We start from the raw sequence: 18,592 nt of genomic DNA, 5'->3' as shown, positions 1-18,592 counted from the left end.
CCAGATATGTCTTTTGCCCCCCACTGCTTCCCTTGGAAGACTATTCCAAAACTTCACTCTTCTGATGTTTAGAAACCTTCGTGTAATTTCAAGTCTAAACTTCCCAATGACCAGTTTATATCCATTTGTTCTTGTGTCCACATTGGTACTGAGCTTAAATAATTCCTCTGCCTCCCTGGTATTTATCCCTCTGATATATTTATAGAGAGCAATCATATCTCCCCTCAACCTTCTTTTAGTTAGGCTAAACAAGCCAAGCTCCTTGAGTCTCCTTTCATAAGGCAAGTTTTCCATTCCTCGGATCATCCTAGTAGCCCTTCTCTGTACCTGTTCCAGTTTGAATTCATCCTTCTTAAACATGGGAAACCAGAACTGCACACAGTATCCCAATTGCCTGTATAGATGTACATTAATGGATTACATGCATTGGGTTCTTCTCTATAGCAGTGTCAAGCGGGGCTGAACATGCATTATTTCAGGGCCAGTGATATCAAATGAGGATCATGGTCCCTGCTGCACCTCGGTTCTTTTTGACTATCATAAGCAGTGAGGTCAAACTTCAAAGCTCACTTCATTATCCTTTTTCAAAACCCCTTTTTCCTGTTAGAACAATAGTTGTTAAGAAGAGAATACATTTAGGACAATTAATCTGGAGGTTTTTTCACTTTATGGGTCATTTTGTTTTGTTGGATTGACTTTGTTGGTTAGGGCAGCACTGTCATGTATCACTTTTGCATTGTTCCAAGCCAGACAATATTGAGACCAACATGTCTGAAGCCAGTAGCTGGCTTTGAATTATTTTGGTCTTATCCTTCTCAGACCACCTCTTGGAGAGTCACTTGTTCTTTTGAATCTCCCAAGAGTTGTGAGCCATATGGGAAGTTCTCAAAGGAGAACAATGGTTACTGAGTGTGCTAACTGCAGTTGTTTGAGATGGTTACCCACAGGAATTCAGACTCACTGTGTACCTTCTTTAGAGCCTCAGGTGAGGGAGTCTTGAATACATGGGAATGACTAAAGGGCATTGGGAGCCACACCTCTTATGCTCTTACATCCCAGTACAAGGGAAGAATTTAAGACCAACACTGCTTGCTACAAACTTTTGGGTTTGTGCACTAGAGGCACACTTTTCTTAAGAGTGGGGATCTACACAGGCCTCTCTTCAAGAACCACAGTTACTATGGTAAATAATATTTTTTATTCAATATACCAGCTACATAGTGTATCCATTTTAAATGCATATATTAAGCCGGGGTTCTCTGCCTGTTAGTCATGACCACCAACCTATGGGTTGGGTAGGGGTTCTAGCTAGATCCTGTCTGGATGAGAAGGGGGCATAGGATGGTCTTGGTGTTGAAAAGAGGTTTGTGGTATAGAAAAGTTATTAATTTATCAGTGAAATACTGTAGGAAATTGAATTTGTTTTTATATTTCCCTAGATTTGTCAACAGTGGCTAGCTCAGTGTTTCTGGAATTACTTGGACTGGAGCGAGATCTGTCACTACATTGCTACATGTATTTTCCTTGGTCCTGATTATCAGATCTATATGTGTATATCTGTGTTCAAACATCTTCAGCACGATATTCTGCAGCACACACAGACCCAAGATCTACAGGTTTTTCTCAAAGTAATGGTTTTTTTTCTTTAGATTACCAGATTAGAGGAAAGCTACACTTTCCAGACTGAAAAGAGATGCTATTTTGCCAAACAACTGAATTTCCAGTATTGGTTTTATTTTCCTCCCATTCCTCTCTCTCCCCCTCTCTCTCATGTCTGTTTTCCATGAGGAACAAAGGGCCTTCACCCGCCTACTATCTTTGCTGATCTCCTGCTGCATTCTTAGCTTGTTCCCATGTCATTCTGATAGCTTTCAGTTCTGCTTCTTTTGTGTATTTTCATGTTATCCTTCGTCTACCTCATTGCCTCTTCCCCTGGGAATTGCAGTCCAAGGCCTCTACTGCTGTGTTATTCAGGTCTTTCCTCCATCTATGTCCTAGCCATCTCATTTTTTTAATGTAATTTCCTTTCCTATTGGTTTCTGTTTCATCATTCTCCAGAGTTGTTTGTTTGTGACTTTCTTTCTAGCCACCTGATACTGAGGATTTGTCTAAGGCAGCTGTTAATGAAAACATGGAATTTAAATAATGTGCTCATAATAAGTCTCCAAGTTTCAGTGCCACATAGTAAGCCCAACTGTACAGTGGTGTTATATATTCAAAGTTTAGTTTGGAGGGAAAGATTTCTGTTTCTCCAGATTGGCTTTAGAGTTACAAACGCATGTCTAGCTTTTACTCTTCTGGTTTTAAAGTCTTCATCTGTTCCACCCATTGTACTTACAGTGTTACCAAGATATTTGAAATAGCAGACTTCTTCTTTGTCCATCTCGGAAATTTCTGTTGGTGTTTCATGTTGTGTGTTGATTCTCATGGTTTTAGTTTTCTTGGTGTTGATTTTTCAACCTTACTATCTGTGCAGAGGCCTGGCAATCATACGTTTGAGCTTTCATGTCTCTGTTGGTATGGTATAGCAAGTTGATGTCATTTGCAAAGTCAAGGTCCTGTTAACTTGTGTGGCAGTCCATTATCTGACCCTGTAGTCTTTCTCATTACCCAATCCCCTATCAGTAAAAAAGATCATAGGTGACATAAAACAGTCTTGACTGACACCTGAATGATTTAATCAGTTTGCTGCTATGTATTTCTTGGCACGTCATATTTTCATAAAAGCTCTGAATGATGTTCACATATTTCCAAGGGAAATTTCCATAATGGCACAGCAACTTCCATAAAAGAGTTTTATCCTCTGTATGGCTTTTTGGAAATCTATAAAATCAATATGAAGTGGTAAATGCCATTTGATCAACAGTTCTGTGATGACACATAGGGTTGCTATTTGATCTGTACATTATTTCTCTTGTTTGAACAATACCTGTTGTTGAAACTGTGACCCTACCACTTTCTTTATTCTGCATAGAATAATACCTTTAAATACATTAGTTGGAATAGACAGCAGTTGAATGCTTCTCCAGTTTTTACCCCTTCCTGAAGTCTCCTTTCTTTGGTAGCTTCACAATATGACCCTTTTTTCACTTGTCATTCGCTTATACTGTAGGGGTCTTACAATATTACAGTAGGTATGATACATAAGTTTCAGTATGATGTACTGTATTGCTTACTCCTGGGGGGATTCTGCTCCAAAAAATTCAAAATTCTGCATAACAAAGTTCAAAATTCTGCATATTTTATTTGTCAAAATAATGCAATAGACTCACACCAGTTTCAGTTGTTTGGGTAATTTATTTAAACTACAAAACAGAAAAAAGCCACAATAACTATTTAGCATTTCCTAAACAAATGAAAGTTGTGTCATTGAAAGTCAAAACACTTGGAGGTCAACAAAAAATAGGTTGACTTTGAATAGCTTCAGGAACAATCTTTTCCCTTACAATTTTAGCTTCCGTTGAGGTACCTCAGAAAAACCAGGTATTGCTGGCAGATTTTTTTTTTTTTTTTCATTTTTCTGTGCAGGGGGCACAGAAAAGTGGGGGCTATATGAATTCTGGAATTCTGTCAGGAGTAATTGCTTTCTTGTTTTTCAAACCACGGCAAGGCATTTTGAGTGTACTAAAGGCATTAGAATGTGAAAGGATGTTGACTTGTTCATCATCAACATCACCTTTGTTATATAATTTTTTTTAATCAGGAAAAATGGTTCATATAACTTATCATTTGTAGTACTGGTGTTCATAAAATGGAGATTCTCTTATATTATACACTAGAAGTGCCACCCGCATGCCGCACTGGGTATCCAGTGCTGATTTGTGTTTGGAGGGGAGTATGATTGTAAGTGCTTTGAGGGAGAGTCAAAGGGATGAAGGTAAGAGAAAAGAAAAGGAGATGCCAAGACAACAAAGGAGGAAGAGAGCAGCAAAAGAAAAAATAAATCTTTTGTCAGGAACAGTGCATCTTATTATTTACAGACATAAAGAAAGTGGTTAGGGTTTTAGAGGAGGGACAAATCATCGGACTAAGGTTCTTTAAAAAATTCTCTCTTTCACATTTTAGCTCCTATTTTTTTAATGTATAATGGAAAAGATTCTTGAACCCTGAAAGGGTACATGTGACTATTTAGAGAATTTTAAGAGTAAGGGCTAATATTATCAGGTGCTGAATGTAATGCTTGTCTGTAGCTTCTTTTTTGTGTGCAAATGAAACTGTCCTCATATTTTAAAGGATTTTTTTTTAACTGGAATAGTAAGGTAGGCCAGTATGGAAAGACAGTGGTAGTTATAAGCAAGATAAATTATTTTTTGCTGACAAATCATGATCCTTTCCTTTAGAAAATATAAGTGGCAGCGGGTAAAAAAAGAAAATATACAACCATCAAGCACTATACCATATCTTTGTATATGATAGATAGAGAGGGTTGGGGATTCTATACATATCAAATGACTCCTATTAATAAGAAATGGAGGAGATGTAGCACATCTAAAGAAATGGGAAAATGTATATTCAACTCCTTTTGCAATTACTATGCATACAGAAACTTTTAGACTTCCATTTTATGAGTGCTGTTTCAGTACAGTAAGTGAATAATCCCTGCACTGAGAAGTTAAAACTCAAACCTGGACTTGTAAATTTCAAGAAAACTAGTAATTGACCAACAGCATTATGGGTATTAAACCTAATTAACCCTATTGACAGTCCATAAAATTGCTGAACTTGAATTAAAAAAATAATAGAGTAGATCAGTGGTAGGCAACCTGTGGCCCACGAGCCACACGCAGCCTGTCAGGGTAATCCACTGGTGGTCCGTGAGACAATTTGTTTACATCGACCATCCAGACAGTTTGTTTACAACGACCGTCCGCAGGCATGGCTGCCCGCAGCTCCCAGTGCCCGCGGTTCACCGTTCCCGGCCAATGGGAGCTGAGGGAAGTGGTGCGGGCAAGAAGCAAGAGAGACAGACTTTATCCTTTTGGAGGAGGCCTTATTTGTTCAACATTCTATATTAAAAAGCTGGAGACATCAGATGCCAATATATCAATCACTGAAAAGAAAGGAAAAAACTCTGGGTTCTTCTTCAAGGAGTTTCTCTGGGGGTGCTCCACATTAGGTGCCTTGATGCACTGTGCTTGCAATAGGAGATTTGTGGTAGCAGTGCCCAGTTGGGCCGCTCTGCCGTCTCGTGCCGCTCTGAATGGTCACATAGTGGTGCACAGCCAACCATTCACCTCCATTGGCTTGAGTCGGAGCAATCAGCAGCACCCTTTCTTACCTCAGATAAGATTTATAGTAGCTAGTTCATAGTGATAGTGTTAGCTTAGTTGTACTTAGTTCCCCTATCCCCTTGCATTACTCTAATTTCTTTAAAATTAAAAAAAAAATTCCTTTACTTTCCCTATCTACTCCTGCCTCTCTCGCAGGTATACAGTCTTAGTCTCAAACAGGGTTTACCCTTGTTTTTTCTCTCTAAGAGACCGACTCTCAGGCATGCCCAGCTCACCTGGCTTTAAATGCTGCCTGACTTGCAGACTCTCCGTACTGGTCTCTGACGATCGTGCTCAGTGTGTCCGCTGCCTTGGTGAGACACACGTTACTCAAAAGTGCCCATACTGCAGAAAACTGACAGCTAGGACAAGAAAAGCCAGGGATCTTCAACTGAAGCACCTCATGATGGAGAAATCCCTCAGGCCAGCCTGAGTTCAGGACACCCCTGGCCAATGGTCACCAGCGGCAGCCTCTGACAGGGGCTCCACTTCAACAATGGCTACCAAGGAGCCTGCTCCTAGAAGGGCTATCAAAAAGCAGTTGTAGACATCCCCACATCAAGAATCGCCTAAAAGGAAGCAATCTCCAGTTGAAAAATCTGCCCCAGTACTGATGGCACCGAGAGCACTGCACCACGAGGCACTGGGAACCTCCGGCACTGAGAGTTCTCAAAGAGCTAAAGACCCTCTGCCAGCAAGCCATAATGGAGGTTCACACACTAAAGTGAAATCTTCCAGCTTGGCACCCATGGAGCTAAAGAAAATCTCAGCACTGAGCATTACAGTGGTGCAACTGCTGTATCTGTGCCTCACAGCTCTAAATCCTCGGCACCTGCAGCTTCAGCTCATGCTTCCGGGCTGTCCACCACACCGTCTCTGGCACCAAGCCTCACAGTTCCACAGCAATTTGTGAGGCATGCGGACCTGATAGTGGTCTTAATTCCTGAATCTCCTCTACTTGACACCAAGGGTACCCCATCTAGATCGGCAGTAAGCCAGCTGACTACTCCTTGCTGCTCAGCCACCACACTGTATATCTGCAGGTGATTGGTGATGAGGAAGAAGATGATGATGCAGTAATAAATACTCTTCACAACTCCTCACGCAAGGCAAGACCATCTCATCACCAAACACTTGCAGATAGACGAGGATGGTATGGTCACCCATGGGCACTGCCCCCCATACCATTCCCACCTTACTGGTCCTACTGGGATCCATGGGAAATGTGTAGGGCTCAAAACCACACCCCCCCTAGCCTGCCTAAGTCCAGAACATCCTGGTCTCCTTCCCCAACTGTCCCAGCACCCTCAGAAATACAAGACGAAGACACTGAGGAACCTGAAGACACAGCTGAACATGACACTTCGCTGCCTACTCACCTCTCATCTTTGTCACTGGACAAAACTATAATGCCACCCCCCCCCACAAACACCATGGGGGATGATTTCAAATCCTTTCATGACCTCTTCATAAGGGTTGCTGCATCTCTGGACATTTCATTGGCTCAGCTACAGAAGCCCAACACAAGCTCACGGACATACTCCAGGCATCCCCATCAGCAAAGATAGCTCTGCCAATTAATGATGCAATCATGGAGCCTTCAAAAATAGTCTGGCAGACACGTACTGCAGTACCACCCTCATGTAAAAGATCTGACCAAAAAAATATTATATGCCAGCAAAAGTTCCTGAGTTCCTATTTACATACCCCACACCAAACTCCTTAGTAGTAGAGGCGGTCAACCAAAGGGGGAAACAACACCAGTCTTGAATGACCCCATATGATAAGGACTGGAGAAGGCTAGACCTTTTCAGGTGGAAAGCTTAATCCTCAGCTACACTTCAGCTCCTCATAGCCATTTATGCTGCCCTGCTAGCCAAATATACACACAATTTGTTCGCCAAAATGTCAACTTCTTTTTTGTCATCTGGTAAATTTTCAAAAAAACAATACAAGGCAAACATTTCTGAAGGGTCTCTCATCACCAGGACTGCCCTCCAGTCCTCCCTTGACTCTGCAGACACAGCAGCATGATCCATTGTGATATCTGTGGTCATGGGCTCCACCTCTCCAGGTTCCCAAGGGAGGTCCAGGCAACAGTTGAGGACTTACACTTCAAGGGGCAGAAACTACTTGCAGACAAAACCAATGTTTCATTACGCACCCTTAAAGACTCAAGGGCAACCTGAAAAACCCGTGGCATTTACATACCTGCAAACAAAAGGAAACAGAGCAGGTTTTACAATCCGAGATTCTGGTCTATGCCATATTCTTAGTCCCAAAGACAGTGTGACCAACAGCGTAAACAAAGACAGAACAGATGTCAGCAGAACCAAGATCAGTCTTCGACATCGCAACAATCCACCTCTAAACGATTATTTTGAAGGTGTGGTCGAGGGCACGAAACCTCCACACTCTTTGACTCTGGAACCAGAAACAGTCCCCCACCCATTCGGAGACCATCTGTCACCATACTACCCAGTCTGGAACGCCATCATGACAGACAAATGAGTTTCAGAGATTATCCAGAAGGGCTACTCTATCCCCTTTATTTCTATCCCACCTACCCACCCCCCATCCTCATCCCTCTTCAGGGTCCCCTCTCACCAGTGGTGTATTAATGATTTTGTCGCCCCTTGGCCCTGAAATAATTGCCCCCCCCACAGCAACTCCCTGCCCCAGCTCACCTCCACTCCGCCTCCGCCTCCTCCCCTGAGTGTGCCGCCGGGTCCTGTTTCTCCCCACTCCCTGCCAGCGTTTGTGCGTGAAAGAAATTCATGAAGGAGGGAGGAAGAGGGGGGAACACGACGCGTTCAGGAGAGCAGGTGGGGCTGGGCCAGAGCGGGGATTTGGGGAAGGGGACCATAGGGGCAGGGAGGGGGCACGGAAGGGGTGGAGTTGGGGCGGGGCCAGGAGCAGAGGGCACGAACTGGCGCCAAGGGAAGCAGCCTCTGGCTGCTTTTATAAATTTGCCACCCCTGCACATTTGCCACCCTAGGCCTAGGCTTTGTCGGCCTAGGCATTAATACGCCACTGCCTCTCCTACATACCTGTTACAACAGCAAATAAATCACCTGGTACGATTAGGTGCCATGGAACCTGTACTATTACAACACAGGGGGAGTGGTTTTTATTCACATTACTTTCTAACTCAGAAAAAGACCGGTAGGTGGAGACCCATCCTGGATTTACAAAAACTCAACAAATTCATGAGAACACAATGTTTCAAAATGGTGACTCTAAGCACAATAATTCCAGCATTAGCGAAAGGAGATTGACTCTCAGCCCTGGACCTTCAGGATACTTATTTTCATATTACTATCCACCCATCACACAAAAGATTCCTGAGATTCACCCTAGGGAAACAGCATTTCAATATCTTCATTAATGATCTGGAGGATGGCATGGACTGCATCCTCAACAAGTTTTCAGATGACACTAAACTGGGAGGAGTGGTAGATACACTGGAGGGTGGGGTAGGATACAGAGGGCCATAGACGAATTAGAGGATTGGGCCAAAAGAAATCTGATGAGGTTCAACAAAGACAAGTGCAGAGTCCTGCACTTAGGATGGAAGAATCCCATGCACTACTACAGACTAGGGACTGAATGGCTAGGCAGCAGTTCTGCAGAAAAGGACCTAGGGGTTACAGTGGACAAGAAGCTGGATATGAGTCAACAGTGTGCCCTTGTTGCCAAGAAGGCCAATGGCATTTTTGGATGTATATGTAGGGGCATTGCCAGCAGATCGAGGGACGTGATCATTCCCCTCTATTCGACATTGGTGAGGCCTCATCTGGAGTACTGTGTCCAGTTTGGGGCCCCACATTACAAGAAGGATGTGGAAAAATTGGAAAGAGTCCAGCAGAGGGCAACAAAAATTATTAGGGGACTGGAACACATGGCTTATGAGGAGAGGCTGAGGGAACTGGGATTGTTTAGTATGTGGAAGAGAAGAATGAGGTAGGATTTGATCACTGCTTTCAAGTACCTGAAAGGGGGTTCCAAAGAGGAAGGCTCTAGACTGTTCTCAGTGGTAGCAGATGACAGAACAAAGAGTAATGGTCTCAAGTTGCAGTAGGGGAGGTTTAGGTTGGATGTTAGGAAAAAAATTTTGACTAGGAGGGTGGTGAAACACTGGAATGCGTTACCTAGGGAGGTGGTGGAATCTCCTTCCTTGGAAGTTTTTAAGGTCAGGCTTGACAAAGCCCTGGCTGGGATGATTTAGTTGGGGGTTGGACTAGATGACCTCCTGAGGTCCCTTCCAACCCTGATATTCTATGATTCATTTCCACCATAGAGTACTACCCTTCAGCCTATCCACTGCCCCAAGGGTTTTTTTCCAAAGGTTCTTGCTGTCATTGCAGCTCACCTGTGCAGACATGGAGTAATGATATTTCCATACTTGGACGACTGCCTCATACTGGCACCAACACAGCAAGAAGCAATAAACACCACACAGAGCACGATAACACTTACAAACCTAGGATTGCAAATAAATGTGCAAAAGTCCACATTGGTTCCTGTCCAAAAGTTTGAATTCATAGGAGCCTGTCTCAACTGTCTAACAGCAATAGTAACGCTACCCCAACAACGCTTCCTCACCCTCGTCAACCTAATTTCAGTGGTGAGGGAAAGCCCACAAACATCCGCCAGAACATGTTTACAACTCTTGGGGCACAAGTCGGCAACAACATTTGTTGTTAAGCATGCCAGACTCCACATGAGATGCTTGCAGGCCTGGCTTCGAACAGTGTATATACCACACAGACACTCTCTCAACAGATGCCTCATAATGCCACACAGAGTAAAAGACTCATTAACGTGGTGAACACAACCAAAGAACATCTGCTCAGGAGTCCCTTTCCAATAAAGAACTCCAACCATGACAATCACGACAGACGCTTCCCTAATAGGTTGGAGGGCACATCTACTCAACAATACAGTCCAAGGCTGCAGGTCCCCAGCGAAGTCCAACCTACACATAAACTTATTGGCAGTAAGGGCAGTCCAAAATGCATGTGATCACTTTCTCCTTCTAGTCAAGAACAATACAATCGAGATCTTCATGGACAATATAGCATGCATGTTTTATATAAACTGCCAAGGGGGAGCACGATCATACTCCCTATGTACAGAGATGATACACCTTTGGAAATGGTGCATCACCAACAACATAGAGATATCGGCATCGTATCTGGCGGGATGTCAGAATACAACAGTGGATGTACTAAGCAGGGATTTCTCACAAATGCATGAGTCATAGATGGATCCTGAAATTCTCAAATCCATATTAAAACAATGGGGGTTCCCCACCATAAATCTATTTGAAACAGCTCAGAATGTCGAGTGCCCACAATATTGCTCCAGAGTGGGATTGGGATACCACTCCCTAGGCAATGCTCTTCTCATAAAATGGGAGGCGCCACTGATGTATGCATTTCCTCTGACCCCCCTCCTAAGATAAGTCATTCACTAGATCAAGCAGGACAAATCCAGGGGTCATTCTCATAGCGCCCACATGGCCCAGACAAGCATGGTTCCCATACTTGCATCAGATGGCAAACTATCATAGAATCATAGAATATCAGGGTTGGAAGGGACCTCAGGAGGTCATCTAGTCCAACCCCCTGCTCAAAGCAGGACCAATCCCCAACTATCCACAAGCTCCATCAGAGTACACTTGGCTGTTATTACTTCGTTCCATAAAAAGGTGGATGGGGTCACCATATTTACTCACCGATGATTAAACACTTCCTTAAAGGCATTGAAAACACTTATCCCACAATGATAAACGCTACACCCATGTGGGACCTCAGCCTTGTTCTATGAGGAGTCATGGGAAAGCCTCTTGAACCCCTTGCAACTTGCTCTTTGTTGCACTTATCCATGAAGGGGGCTTTCCTCATTGCCATCACGTCCACCAGATGGGTGGCAGAATTAGGTGCCCTAATGGCACACCCACCTTATACAATATTCTTATAGATAAAATCACCTCCCCCTTTCATTTAAACCAACCCATTTACTTATCTGTATTTTTTCCTAAGCCGCATACGGATGGAAAGGAGGCCTCACTCCACACATTGGATGTTCTCAGAGCATTAGCTTTCTACACTGAAAGAATAAAAACATTTAGAAAATCACCTAGACTATTTGTTTCCATAACAGACTGCTCGATGGGTCAAACCATCTCAAAACAGAGACTAACCGAATGGATATCAGGATGTATCCATTTGTGCTACCAAAACAATAATCTACAACCTCCTCCAGGAGTTTGCACACACTCCACCAGAGAAATGGCAGCATCTGTGGCCCTTTTCAATAACATCCCTATCATTGACATTTGCAGAGCAGCTACCTGGGCATCAGTCCATACTTTCATTAAACACTATGCTTTAGAACAACAATCCGTGTCAGATGCTCACTTTGGAATTACTGTGTTATGCACCATCAACAGTGCAACTTTGAAGCCCCTCGCCTCCACTGAGGGGCACTGCTCCACAGTCACCTAAAGTGGAGCACCCACAGGGACACTCCTCAAAGAACAAGAGAGTGTTACTCATCTAGTGTAGTAACTGAGGTTCTTCAAGATGGTTGTCCCTGTGAGTGCTCCACTACCCTCTCCTGCCCTCTACTTCAGAATTTCAAGCCGATTATCTGAGGTAGAGAGGGAACATGGGGATGATCGGCTGTGCACCACTATGTACCCGCTCGGAGTGGCACGAGGTGGCTACAGCACGTGCGCAGCCCAACCAGGCATTGCTACCACAAATCTCCAATTACAAGCACAGGGCATCAAAACACTTAAAATGGAGCACCCACAGGGACAACCATCTTGAAGAACCTCAGTTACTACACAAAGTGAATAACCTTGTCTTCCACTAACCTGTTCTAGGTCCCAACATAAATACTTACCACCTCTATGAATAGATTAGCGAAAGAGACCTAGTTCTTTATTCAAACAGAAGTAGTACTCAAGACTCTGTTTCACTATGAAATAGTGATTTTCAAGAAGAGCTCTAAATCTAGGCAAACAGAGGGAATTTCTTCAAATTTCTGTTTGCAGGTGTGGTTTAGGGATGTGAGGTGGTTCAGTACATTCAGTTTTATTGATTATGAGGGATTTAGCCACTGTTTAATGTGGAGTGCCAATGTGTATGTTAGGTATGGGAGGAAGTTTTGCATCTGATGCCTTTAAAGACCCTAGTCACCATTTGTGGAGTTGTCAATGAGGTAAGGAAGGTTTCTTGAGAGGTCCCGGCTAATCCTTTGATTTAACACTCACCAAAATGGAAGGATTCTCTGGCTCCTACTTATGCTTTCGGATCTAGAGACAAAGCATAGCTGCTCAGCTCCAAGACACTGATTCTGCTTCATCCATCCAGGACCACCTCTGTTAAATCAGAGCCTTTGTTGTGAAAATCTTCCCTTCTTTAGGTGCAACCGAACACCGAGGCCATTCATATTGATCAGTCTCTCTCCTACTTCCCAGGGTTCAGGGACTCCAGTTTCTTCACATTTGCAAGAATCTTCTTACCAAATCTTCCCCAGTCATATGGGGAACAAATTTGTCAGGTATGGGCCCTAATGTTCAATTTACTGTTTATGGCTCTTGGGACATAAGACTTCATTTTCTGTCTACTTGATGTCACGTAGGAGCATCCCTAAAAGAGTCTAGCCAACAGAGAGGCTTAAATTGAGATCTAGCTAGCTGAGGTTCATTCCAGAAAGACAGAGATTATTATGTGGAAGGGCTCCAATACATAATCCTAAAATAGATCCAATTAGAGTCCATTCTATCAGAGGAATAGTCCCCTCCAAGGCTCATCTCCATAATATATCCACATTAGGTTCATTCTGTTAGAAGATCAGTGTTTTCCAAGAATGTATCACACATTGGTATCTGAGATACTGAGGTTATTGTCCCTATTTAGACAAGGAAGTAACTTGAGAAGCTAAGATACAGGTTTATAGTAACTTGTGACAGATGTTGACTTTATTGGCTGCTGCTGTATGTCTGAGATTTGTAAGGCTTCAAATCACCATTTGTAGTTAAATTTACACTTTTATTCAGCAATGTTCTCTGATTCTGAAGCTAAATTGGATGTTTGTTTGAGCAGGCAGCCTTCTTGAGTTAAACATTCCTCCAACCCTCCCCCTGGGAATGGCTTCTGTTTGCTACCCTCCTACAGTGGAGTTCTTCAGGAAGAAACAAAGTGTACTTAGTAACTGAAATTCTCCAGAAGATTGTATAATTACACAGCTGTATTCAGGGGGGGCATTATGAAGCTGAGAGCTTTGAGAGGGGTTGTGTCTTGGGAAGCACAATCCAGGCCAAAGCTCCAGGGAGCACTTGGGGATTGTGCATGCTGCACTTTCCCTTAGGATAGTACAGCATTTTCCTTTATCTGTGTCTAGCTGATCCACTGGCCAGCATGTTGGTGGGGAAGGCGATGTCTCTTCTCTCTTTGAGGTGTCTTGCAGCCCCAGAATTACTAGAATCAACAGGTCTTGTGGTGCTTCCTTAAGTGCAAGGTCTGTGATTATCACTGGCCCTTGCATGGGGGCTGGGGCAAAGCTCCTTGTACCTTTCCTATTTCCATCCATCACATGAGGGTCTGGGTACTCTAGCTCACTGCCTCTGCAAATCCACATTTACTCTCCATCCTTCTCTGAATCTGTGGTGTATTATAGCTAGTTTAGATGAAGCAGAGGGGAACTGGGAATGGTTACAGGGATGGGGCCTTTTGTAATCACAGTTGGTCAGCTTTTACCAATATGTTGGTCCTTTGTATTGATGTGTGTGCATCCTCTAACAGTCAAACTGCTTTAGGATGTTTCATGGGTCTTGTCATGCAACAAAGAGGTTCTATAATGTGGGTCTGGAGAGGCAATATATCAGGTACCTTTTCTTTCTTCTTTTTAAGGAACTAAGGTGGGTTCCTACTTGGGAATGTAAAAGGAGTTTAACTCAGGAACCATTTTATTTCAGAAGTCAAATATGGCCATGAAGTAGCATCTTCTTTCTCTTCTACATGGTCAGTAGATACTTTGGCTTCTTATTCTCCCCTACATAAAATATGCAGAGGAACTCAGAACAGTTTTGCAGACTGTTTTAAAGGTAGCTGAAAAAAACACTAGCTAGAATAATTAATAACATATGCAATTATTTTATTTAATTTTTATTAGACATACATTATAGAGCATACACACATTTAATCAATACAGACTTGGCTGCCTGAAAAAGGGAGTTAAACTCCTCCTACAACAGGCTCTTTTTCCTCCAGTGCCTAGTGTAATCAATCCTCTCCCATTCCAGATATGCAAAAAAGATTCCCCAAAATAAGACAAAATTGTGCCCTTGTTTGCACTTGTGAGGAGGAGAGGAAAAGGGTAAGGACATCCTCAGACCCTCATTCAAACAGGGATGTGCAGACTTTTGGATGGTAGGAAATTGTGCTCCATGAGCTCAGCTAGGGTGACCAGATAGCAAGTGTGAAAAATCAGGACAGAGATTGGGAGGTAATAAGTGCCTATATAAGACAAAACCCTGAATATCAGGACTGTCCCTATAAAATTAGGACATCTGGTCACTCTAAGCTCAGTAGACCACTAGTTAGGGGAGTGCTCAGCTAATGCACCAGCCATGTGCCCATATGTTACAGCATATGCTGCTTTATCAGTAACACTGCTCAGCAGATGGTCAGCACACAGGTTGTTCCTGCTCAAAGGAGTATCAAAGTGTACCAGAGAGTTTTTTCTTAGTTTTCCTGTTGAATCCAGCTCTACTCTTGGTTTCTTTTTGCAGAGGATACATCTGCCAGGATCCTTCTCCCTTGTCTACCTTGTCAGTCCCATGGAAGGATTTAGCCTGATCGTCTTTTTTGCGGTCAGACTTATTTTGCCCTGTTAAATATGGACATGAAATCCAGAGCTTTATAGAATGTTCATCGTTGTTTACAATGACAATGAAGCAAAAGTATCTTAGCCTGCTTTAAAAGAGCATATTTTGAAGATCAGTGTTCATAATTGGTTTTTAAAATATATAACGAGTGCTATTCTCCTAGCTGGCTGTTAGCAGAAAGAGTGGATCAACGTACTGGGAACCTATTCATTATACCTAGCACATTAACAACCTTAGGGCTTCCAGAGCTTGTATACACTTTGAGAAAAGACTGTTTTTGTAACCTGTCATTTGCTATTTAAGGCTTATTTTGTATTCCTTGAAATCATCAAATGGCATGCTCTGCTAAGAGTGAAGAAATGGGTTCAGTTGGAAAAAGCCATTTGTTAGCAAATTTCTAATTAGGAAGAGCTGTCTGAACATGAGCACACTGATTTTTCACTTTTAAACAAAAGGTAATAAAGTATCTGTTTGCACCATAAAACACCAAGGCAGTGACATGCAAAAGTAAAATAGGCTACCTTCAAACGTCTAAAATTCATTACACTGTAATATTGCATCTTTTTTCATAGCTAATAATTTTGTTGTGTGTATTTGTGCAGGAAGAAGCACTCCATAGATTTCGAGTGAGTGATTATTTAGAATACATGGAAAGCTTGGAGGCAACCTACAGGCCATTGCTGTTGAGAGACATGAGGAACATTTGAATGCAGAGCACATAGATCAAGCAAACAAGCATTTCATCTTCAAGCTGTAGATGAGTTCTGAAAGTGAATGCTGATTGTTTTACATCAGTCTCCATAAAAATTCATGCTGTGGAAATATACATACGTTAAAATCAATAATAAAGGTTTTCAGAATATAAGTTTTTCAAGGGGACATCATCTGAACTGGATCAACTGAAAAATAAATAATTTTTCCAGCCATACTGAATGTATTGCCTTATTTTTATTTGATAGATTGCTTGAAAATCTGCCCTTAGCTAACTTAGGGGTCTTGTTTGTATTCTCTGGAAGCTGTTCCCAAACTAATACATTTTGGTCATCTCCTACCCACATCATCTTACCTAAAACTTTAAAATTCTGCACAGGTCTGGCAATAAGAAGCAGTACTGAGAATAATCACTTGGGTATCCTGTATTTATGTGAATGGGGATGAGCAAAAGCAAAGCAGCTTTCCTGTATGCAGCTGATCTGACCTTGTGATTTGGCTGAGGAGGAATAGTTACATCCAAGTGGAACAACGGATTGATACTGCCCTCAGCCATAATGATTTTAAAAATATGTTTATACCATAAATGTATATTTGTAATCTTATATGCTAATTTTATATTCTCAGAATGGATAAATGGGAAGGCAGATTACTAAAATATGCATTATTTAGTGCAGTCATTTTATTGATTGGCTTGATTGTACATATTGCCATTATATAAAAAACCTTGCACCAGTAAAAGCAAGATAATTCTGAGGTAAATAAATGATTTCAACATTCTTAAATGTGTGTTTTGGTGTGTATAAGCCTGGGTTTCTGAAACATAAAATAAGTCAAAATAACTTTGTTATGTATCACTAGTACAAAAAATGGCAACTAATCTAAAATACTTTTTGCAAAACAAATTTTCATTAAGGTTCATTTACTTGTTTTATCTTTTCTGTTCATTGTGACTTCAGATAGTTAAAATACTGACTTAAAAACTGGAGTATATAAAAATAATTCCATTACAGTGTAACCTATAGTTCTGTTATTACACTAGCATGGCAAGTCTATAAAAGAAAATTCAGTAAGTTAGCTTGACATACTGGACTTTTTGCCCCAACTGATATGAATTTAACAAAGGAGTCCTAAAAATGGTACTAAAAGCACAAGAACTACTTTAAAATTACATTTTCCAAACTTGTTTCCCAATGTATAATATAAGTTTATGGTTCCCTTTCTTCCCATTATGCTGGTGAGTTATTGTATTTGATGTAGAGAATCTTGCTGTGCTTTGTTACTGTTTTTAAAAAGCTGCATCACAATAACAGGAAAAACTGAATAGAAAAAAGGGGCTATAAATTAATTTTGAAACATAGTCTCCCTGTCTTGATTGGGATCTGAAGAAAGATGAAGCAGGTAACAATTACACTGCAGAAATCTGAATTCATCTTAGGCTGAGAGGCCAAATTTTATGTCACCAGGGAAAGTCTTGTGACTAAATATACAACAATTTGATTAGTTGATAACAGTTGTAAGCTGTGCCAACTGGGAGTCTTTTCACCTTAATTTTGTACCATATACAATCACTGATTTTAACAACTGAGTCAAGACCAAAAATTAATGTCCAGTGGTTTCTTGGATTTCTAAGATTTAAGTGCCATGTAGTTATGAACGAAGGGTTGTGCTTTCCTGGAACAGCAAAGGAATTGGATTTTTAGTCCTTACATTCTGGTAAAATCCCAAAGGCTCTCACAGCTGGGATGCTGCCCCAGGTGTCAAAGGGCGGACACAAAGCAGAGCACTGTTCAGCTGCTCCATTGAATTTGGGATATACAGATTTGTGCTCTGTGCAGACTCAGTAGCAACAGCCATTGCTCTCCACCCTTCTTGCAACTATGTGGGTTACTCATGTCCATAGTGAACATGAGATTATAGAGTCTCCTTTGGCTGGTTCTCCATTGCCTTCCCCATTAACATATTAGAAAGATGGTATTTTGGCTACATCTTGCCCAAGCATACTGGGAGAAGATCGGGTGCTAAATGTTCATTTTTGCTAGTGCGTATATAGGTGATGTGCTCCTGTCAATATTTGCCCACTTTTATTACACAGTGAAATCTAAGAGAAGAGTTTTCTCCTGTACTTACAGCAGGAAATGACTGTGGGGCAAGCTAGCAAATGTTGACTTATCAAAGGCTAAGTAAGTGAGTACACATGTATGTGCTTGCATATGCAGAAGATGAACTCCAATTGGAACTTCATTTATGATCATCAATAGGAGGAGGTCATTATTTTATCTCATTTAAATTCAGAAATGTAACTTGAACGGACTAATTTATTCCAGATCCAATAGTTTGTATCTTGTTCCAGTTTTCCTTCCCTGACAGACACCTATTAGTCTTATAACTGTGGATGATGTACTTACCTGTTTACCTCCAAAAAACTGGTCCCTGCTTTAGCAGGGTGAGGGCTGTGTGCATTTGTGATCTCAGCCACAGCTATTTATTTATACATTGTAGTTTTGAGCACTTGTATATGCATTCTTTTTTCATTAGACGTTCCGGAGACAATACAGAGCCAGTAACAATTTTGATCAAATTGTTTTGTTGGAGGCTAAATACGGCATAAATGCAGAAAGGTTATTATTCTTTTTTAAACATCATTTTAAACACCAAGACAACTAATGTGAAACGTTGAAAGATGATCTGGAGCATAATCAAATCT

General features: G+C 41.8%; 1 protein-coding gene across 1 annotated transcript in view; it reads left to right on the top strand.

Annotated features, from left to right (window-relative positions):
• The window catches only part of TBC1D32 (TBC1 domain family member 32), a 180,305-nt gene extending 164,409 nt beyond the window's left edge, over positions 1-15,896 (top strand). The window contains 2 exon segments of the mRNA XM_077812143.1: positions 1,440-1,628; positions 15,777-15,896. Coding sequence (XP_077668269.1) covers positions 1,440-1,628; positions 15,777-15,896 — 309 coding nt within the window.
• The last annotated feature ends 2,696 nt before the right edge of the window (positions 15,897-18,592 follow it).

The sequence above is a fragment of the Eretmochelys imbricata genome, chromosome 3, assembly GCF_965152235.1.
Source record: "Eretmochelys imbricata isolate rEreImb1 chromosome 3, rEreImb1.hap1, whole genome shotgun sequence".
NCBI classification, from domain to species: Eukaryota; Metazoa; Chordata; order Testudines; family Cheloniidae; genus Eretmochelys; species Eretmochelys imbricata.
Note: the sequence above shows the minus strand (reverse complement) of the source record. Positions and strands in the feature narration are given on the sequence as shown.